At 41.2% G+C, this 7,833-nt stretch overlaps 1 protein-coding gene across 1 annotated transcript; it reads left to right on the top strand.

Annotated features, from left to right (window-relative positions):
• The first annotated feature begins 219 nt into the window (after nt 1–219).
• Nucleotides 220–7,249, top strand: LOC117490703 (C-C motif chemokine 14-like). The gene is made up of 3 exons (XM_034140485.1): nt 220–429; nt 5,245–5,362; nt 6,917–7,249. The coding sequence occupies exons 1-3, from the start codon at nt 375–377 to the stop codon at nt 7,008–7,010; spliced, it is 267 nt and encodes an 88-aa protein (XP_033996376.1). The 5' UTR covers nt 220–374; the 3' UTR covers nt 7,011–7,249.
• The last annotated feature ends 584 nt before the right edge of the window (nt 7,250–7,833 follow it).

Raw genomic sequence — 7,833 nt, 5'->3', positions numbered from 1 at the left:
ACCAAAAATCGTTTAAAAATGTGCTATATAAATACAATTTGATTTGATTTGAGAAGTACACCATTTACCTCTGAATTTGTATTGGGGTAAAAGTACAAAGTAGCATAAAAAGGAAATACTCAAATCAAGTACAAGCATCTCAAAATTGTACTTGAGTAAGTATAGTACTTGAGTAAATGTACTTGGTTACCACCCTCTGCGCAGATCCGCTGTGTGCTTGGTGCATGATTTTTGATCTCACTGTCAGAGTTGCGGGGTCAGCCTCAAACTTCCTGTCTCTCAAATGTGACACCGCTCTGGCATGTTCACATGAAGCATATAAGCAGCTCCAGGTGATCGGAGCAGAGCACTCCTGAAAGCAGAGCGTGAAGAACATGCAGACTCTGATCCTCACAGTGCTGCTGCTCGCTGTCTCCTGCACCGCCATGCGTAAGTCACTTCACTTTTGCTCCACAGAGAAATGCTATTTGGTGTGTGCTTTCTGGATAAGGCTCCCAGTGGTTTCAGTGTTTCATTTCATATTCTGCATACCAGATACTTCGTGTTGCTGATTATCTGATTGTGAAAAACAATCAGATAATTGTAACAATATATATATATATATCTATTCATTAAACTGTTCAATTGCATATTACAATTACAATTTATATTTAGAAAAAAAATGATTATTTGGTGGTTATAGTCAAAATCTATTCAAAGTTAGATAAACTGAATCTATACAAATATCAGCCTAAAATAAACGTGTTTCCTGTTGAATAATAATTGAAATCGTTTTTAATATCCCTAAATTCCAACAAAAATAAAAAGCATCTATCCTCCATCCGTACACAGACTACAATACGACACAAGGCTGAATAGATACTCACCATATCTAGAGATGGATTGAAATAGGTCAGAGAAGCAGGAGGAATGACATGGATCTGTTGCTTCATATGTCCTCTCTGTCAACGGGTCTCTCCACGCTCCTGCAAAAGAGATGTTTATCTCAGGGACATTCATTGATTCAAGTTTATACATTCACTTAATACACACGGTTCTTACGGTCATTAAAACCTGGAAAAGTCATGGAAATTCAAAATGCTAATTCCAGGCCCTGGAAAAGTTATGGAAAACAATATTCTTCCCAAAGTTTTGGAAAAGTCATGGAAATGTAACTAAAGTTGCATCAAATATAATTTATATTTTATCTAATCGCCGAAATACTAATACTATAACGACAATACATACTGTATCGTATAGTAATGAAACATAAAATGGCATTTAACTGTCGAGGTGTTTTGCTGGTGAGAGATTTGAGTGGCTTTAGCGTGTAGAAGCTAGTAAGCCTATTGGATTTGTTTCAGATAGGCACAACATGTTTCAGATGCAGACCTTATTTTCCTGTTCCATGTTCAAATAAACAATTTTCAGTGGTACCGCTGAGAAAGAGTCATTTTTTTGGTCATGGAAAATTAGGTAAAGGTCATGGAGAAGTCATGGAAAAGTCATTGAAAATCATTGGTGAAAAAGTGTATGAACCCTGAATACAAAAAGTACCACTCCTTTTGAAATAGTAGGTAAACTATGGCTTTGCACTGTGTACTCTCATGCAGGTATTACATATTGCACTGATTAACCTTGTTCTGCTTTATTCTTTAGGTTGACATTTTAATTCTTATAATTGAAATAGTAGGTAAACTAGAGAATGCAATTCCTGAAGAAATTGCCAGTGGGAATGCTTTATGCTGAAAAGCTGATGCTAAACTGCTATGCTGAAATGTAATGTGTAAGAAGAAAGTGAATAATTTAGATTGAAATGATACATGAACACTGGGGGCTTGAATGTGTGATGAGTGAAGAAAAGAAAGTAAAAAGGCTTGGAAAAGCAGCAGAATATTTGAACTGCAAACCTTTGAACTAACTTGATGGCGAATGATCTGTCGCCATGCCAACGGCATTTGATGACATCCCATAATACGCTTAGATGCGTTGATGGCTGCATCGTTACCAAACCTGTGAAGTTTTGGGCCATTTGGAGCATTTTCACTGAAGTTATGAGAAAACCGTGTTTCATGGTGAGCATTGTGTTGCCATGGCAACGGCATGTCCCGTAGATGTCTTCACGGCTGGACTGTTAGCACACATGTGAAGTTTGAGCACTTTTTGAACATTTTCATAGGAGTTATAGCGACATCGTCTTTTATGGCGAGGGATGCGTTTCCATGGAAACGGCATATGGTGAGATCTCAGATTTGGCGTAGAGCTGTTGAGGCATGGACCGGTGATATACAAGTGAAGATTGGGGGACGATCGGACCGTGTCCATTGGACTTACAGCGACATCGTGCTTCATGGCGAGTGGTCTGTCGCCATGGCAACGGCATTTGATGACACCCCATAATACGGTTAGATGCGTTGATGGCTGCATCGTTACCAAACCTGTCAATATGACATCATTGTGTTCCATGACACAGGTGTTTATATTTGAGCTAACGACGACAGCTGTGTGTCACCAATAATGTATAAAATAGGTGGAACATGTTCAAGGTTCAAGGTTCTTTATTGTCAATCTGACATAGCTACAGAGTAATTAAGTAGTTGAAAATCTTATGTCACAGGCTTCTCCAACAATGCAACATAATAACATAATAACAATAAGAGCAAGAGCAATACAAAAAGAAAAATAGTTATAAAATAAAGTGATGATGTGGAATAGTGCAGTACGAGTCTATATACAAGTTATTGGAATGATATATATATATTAGGTATTAGATACATATAATTGAGTAGCTGAAGAATGTTTTGAAGTTGTTTCAACAGTTCAATTTTTTAACAGTCTCACTGCCCACGGGAAGCAACTGTCTCCGAATCTTCTTGTCCTTGCCAGGATGCTGCGGTAACGTCTGCCAGACGGCAACAGAAAGAACAGTTTGTGGCTGGGGTGATGGGGGTCTTTGATAATCCGTAGTGATTTCTTCCTGAGCCGCTGGGAGTAAAGGTCCTCCATGGATGGCAGCTCCGTCCTGGTGATGTGCTGTGCAGTTTTCACCACCCTCTGTAAAGCCTTACGATCGAGGTCGGTGCAGCTGCCGTACCAGGCCGTCATGCTGCCAGTGAGGATACTCTCTATCGTGCACCTGTAGAAGTTGCAGAGTATCCTGGAATCCATTTTGAACCTCCTCAACCTGCGGAGGAAGAAGAGCCGCTGTCGAGCTTTCTTGGTGATGGTGGTGGTGTGAAGAGACCATGTCAGGTCCTCGGTGATGTGGACCCCAAGGAACCTGAAGCTGCTGACTCTCTCCAACGTAGTCCCATTGATGGCGATGGGGGCGTGTCCCTCTCCCTGCTGCTTCCTGTAATCCACAATCAGCTCTTTTGTTTTGCTGATGTTGAGATGGAGGTTGTTATCCTGGCACCAAGATGTCAGGTTTTCGACCTCCTCTCTGTACGCCGTCTCGTCATCGTCTGTGATCTGGCCGATGACGGTCGTGTCATCAGCAAACTTCACGATGGTGTTGGAGCTGTGTGTGGCCACGCAGTCGTGAGTGAACAGGGAGTAGAGGAGAGGGCTGAGCACGCAGCCTTGAGGGGCACCGGTGTTGAGAATCAGGGTGGAGGATGTGATGTTTCCCACCCGCACTGCCTGGGGTCTGCCCGTCAAGAAGTTCAGGATCCAGTCACAGAGGGCGCTGTTGAGCCCGAGGTCTCTGAGCTTGATGGCCAGCTTGGAGGGCACAATGGTATTGAATGCTGAACTGTAGTCAATGAACAGCATTCTCACATATGTGTTCCTGTTCTTCGGGTCCAGGTGTGAGAGGGCAGTGTGGAGGGTGAGGGCTATGGCGTCGTCTGTGGACCTGTTTGCTCTGTAGGCAAACTGCAGGGGGTCCAGAGATTCAGGGAGGAGGTGATGAATGATTTGACTAACCGCTCAAAGCACTTCATTATGATGGAGGTGAGTGCTACTGGGCGGTAGTCGTTGGGGCAGGTGATTATTGTCTTTTTCGGGACAGGAACGATCGTGGAGTGTTTGAAGCATGTGTGGACATGTTGAAGTCAGTATGAAGTCTCCATCAGACAGAAAAGAATAGGCTCAGACAGTCTGTTAAACTCCAGTGACCACGTCGTTAGCTCAAACACGAACACCTGTGTGTTATGACATCATCGTGTTCCATGACACAGGTGTTTATATTTGAGCTAACGAGGTGTGCAGAGATGAAAGGTTTGCATTGTTCTGAATAAGAGATAAACCTCTTACATGTGAACGTTTTGTGGAAGAACGATAACAGATATCTGTGAAATTTCAAAATGTGAAGCATGTCAAGGAAGTTGAGTATCTGAAGTGTAATTTGTGTGTACTTTCGGGTTAATAATGTGGCCTTTTTGGCAGTTTAACTAAAGGTGTGCGGCTGCTGCTGTGAGGAAATATCTGCCTCAAATTACAATGGGCTTTAATGGAGACATGTTGAACGTTTTTGTCACTTCATGCCCTCAAGAGGCATTTTGTTTAATTATTTTGCTTAATTATTTGTCATTTTTCAAGCTACGAGATGTTTTCCTACGTTTCTCATGAAAGATTATGTCTCAGGAATGTAGGGTTTGGGAATTATGGCAGTTTTAAAAAAAAATATGAAGGCAAATTTCAAGATTTCCTACCCTCTAGCTGTGACATCACGCACTCTAGTTCATGTCAAAATCTGAAGAAAACCTCTTTACCAAGGTCTGAACAATGTTTAATATCTCTAAAAGTAAGAATCAGATTTAAAAGTTGTGTTACACGAATAATGTCAGAAAGATGTGTAACATTTTAAAGTTGGAATGAGGTTTCTGAGTGAAAGTATGAATGAACAGTTAGCAGTTGAAGTCGCATGAAGATTTGTTGAAGTCTGAAGAATGTCTCCATTGACTTCAATGGTTAAAAATGTGATGAATTATGGGATGTATCTCTAGAATTATGAAAGTTATGAATGAGAAAAGTAATAGCCATTGATTCCCGACCGAGCTGAACGTTTTGATGTTTGAACGGAGTTTCTGCGATGTTGAATGTGGGAGGAGAAGACGGACAAAATAATTGGATGGAATAATAATAATAAGAATTTTGTCCGCAGCATAACATTTAGTGGGAATGCTGTATCAGCATTCCCACTAAACTATGGAGCTCAACACCAAAGTGAATCTACAAAGACAGTGCTCTCTGAGGTCACATTCTGACTTCCTTTGAGGCCGCTATCTTGCTAAATGGTCCGTGTTTTGTTTTGTCTTCCAGCGCGTGGACTGAATGCCCCTGGTCCGTGCTGCTTTAAATTCTTTACAGGCAGGATCCCCAAGCCGAAGATAATCTCCGTCATCAAGACCCACAGCCACTGCCACGTGCAGGGATTCATGTATGTCTCACATTCATCACTAGCTGTGATTCTAAGCTGTGTTTCTGTTTTCTGAGCACAGCTTCAAGGAAACATGACAAGTAACAAGTAACTAAGAACATCTACTCAAGTACTGTACTTAAAGTGGACCTATCATGCTATATTTGAATAATATAGTGTAGGACCATACCTATATAAGGCATATTTATACTTTTTTTTTTTTCAAAATACCAAACAGATCATGCATTTTAGCCATGCCTCATTTTGCTCAATTTGACATTTTTTAGCTCTGTTTTTGTAAGGGAAGATAAGGGCAGAACAGCACCATCTAGAGGCCTGGCATATGTACTACAGCGTCTCCAGCGCTTTCGAACGGCAATGGCCGTGGCTGTCTCCTCCTGATTGGTGGAGTTGGCCCAATAGCCGTAACGCCACCGTCCTGACGTCAGGACAGTGTTCAAATCTGGATCAGTTTTTATCAGATCCGTTGCAGCCCCTTTTTTAGAGATTTGGGTATGGAGGAAAATAGAGAGGGTTGTGTTTTCTGACACTTGGTGAGTTCCCTGGAACACCGGGGACACATATTCATGTATAAAAGACGTACAAAAGTGCATTTTGCATGATAGGTCCCCTTTAAGTACACTTTTGAGGTACTTTTATGTATTTTATGTTACTTTATCCTTCTACTCTACTACAATTCAGAGGTCAATATTTTACTTTTACTTCACTACATTAATGTAGTACCTTTAGTTACTTTGCAGATATAGATGAGTGATAAACAATATGATAAATAAGACTTAATTTACACCTGGATTATTAAATTAAATTAATTGAGCAGTACATTAAGTAAATATACTTGTTTCCACCTTTACCAGCTTTGATAAACACATCAATGCATCTGTAATTATAATCACAACATATGATATATATGATTGTGAAATGGGCCAATCTGCACAATGCCAATACTTTTGTACTTTTAATTGAGTAACATTTTGAATATAACACTTTTATTTGTAACAGAGCGTTCCAGCATTTAGCTACTTCTACTTTTGCTTAAAGGGGACCTATCATGCAAAATGCACTTTTGTACGTCTTTTATACATGAATATGTGTCCCCGGTGTTCCAGGGAACTCACCAAGTGTCAGAAAACACAACCCTCTTTATTTTCCTCCATACCCAAATCTCTAAAAAAGGGGCTGCGACGGATCTGATAAAAACTGATCCAGATTTGAACACTGTCCTGACGTCAGGACGGTGGCGCTACGGCTATTGGGCCAACTCCACCAATCAGGAGGAGACGCTGTAGTACATATGCCAGGCCAGTAGGTGGTGCTGTTCTCACAGAATCAACCCTTGCAAAAACAGAGCTAAAAAAGTGCAAAATGAGGCATGGCTAAAATGCATGATCTGTTTGGTATTTTGCAAAACAAAAAGTATAAATATGCCTTATATAGGTATGGTCCTACACTATATTATTCAAATATAGCATGATAGGTCCACTTTAAGTAAAAGATCTGAGTACTTCTCCCACCTCTGGAGAAAATGTTGAAAATGTGTTTTATAACTCTCTGCAGCATCAGTACTGCGCGAGGGAGGAAGATCTGCGTGAGCCAGAATGTGGTCTGGGCCCAGACAGCGTTCAAAGAGCAGCATGTCGTGAAGGGCTGATGCTGCTCCTCGTGATCACATGACCACATCACCAACATCTCCACCTGCTCCACCTGCGTGTTCACTCTGTCTGCTCCTCATGACCAACATCTCCACCTGCTCCACCTGCGTGTTCACTCTGTCTGCTCTTTCATGATAATTAATCCAAGAAGCTTTGAACTGTGAACATGTTACTTGTTAGACGCTTTTATCCAAAGAGACTTACATACTCAACACTGTGGACAATCCCCACAGGAGCAATTTGGGGTGAATTGTCTCAGGGACACAACGACATGCTGACTGCAGTGGGGTTTGAACCTGTGACCCCCTGATCCAAACACCAACGCACAACCCACTGCACCACACACCTCCCTAGGGTATTAACTATTGCACTGGGTAACTGTCTTGGCATCACGTATCCGTGTAGATGTTTCTATGTAGAAAAGGAGAGATGGGTACATGTTGATCCCAAACCAGCCTTGCAGTTGCAGTTAGCTGTGATGACTGCCCCATCCTTCTTCATCAGTACCCACGGACTTGTTGGCGGCAGCCCAATACTCTGAGAATGCAATACCTGAATATTATTGGATTGTTGACTATTTAGAACCACCAATATTTTGGTCCAACTTTACGTTCAAATACTGATTGTTTACACAACCAGTGGGTGGTCAGCTCTTGTCATATTCCTATGCTCAGCACATAACAGAAGCTGACAACCAAGAATAGGTTCACAACTTTTGTAATTTAAATGTATTGCAATATATAATAAAGCTTTATTTATAAAGCCCTTTTCCTAAAGCAGGTGTAGCTCAAAGTGCTTTATGAAATGGCACACATCACAAGT

This window comes from Trematomus bernacchii, unplaced genomic scaffold (assembly GCF_902827165.1).
Source record: "Trematomus bernacchii unplaced genomic scaffold, fTreBer1.1, whole genome shotgun sequence".
Taxonomy (NCBI): domain Eukaryota; kingdom Metazoa; phylum Chordata; class Actinopteri; order Perciformes; family Nototheniidae; genus Trematomus; species Trematomus bernacchii.
Note: the sequence above shows the minus strand (reverse complement) of the source record. Positions and strands in the feature narration are given on the sequence as shown.

Coding starts and splice junctions, on each gene's coding strand:
- LOC117490703 (XM_034140485.1), top strand. CDS start 375: ATGCAGACTCTGATCCTCACAGTGCTGCTGCTCGCTGTCTCCTGCACC. Junction 430..5,244: donor TGTCTCCTGCACCGCCATGC/GTAAGTCACTTC, acceptor TTTGTCTTCCAG/CGCGTGGACTGAATGCCCCT. Junction 5,363..6,916: donor TGCCACGTGCAGGGATTCAT/GTATGTCTCACA, acceptor AACTCTCTGCAG/CATCAGTACTGCGCGAGGGA.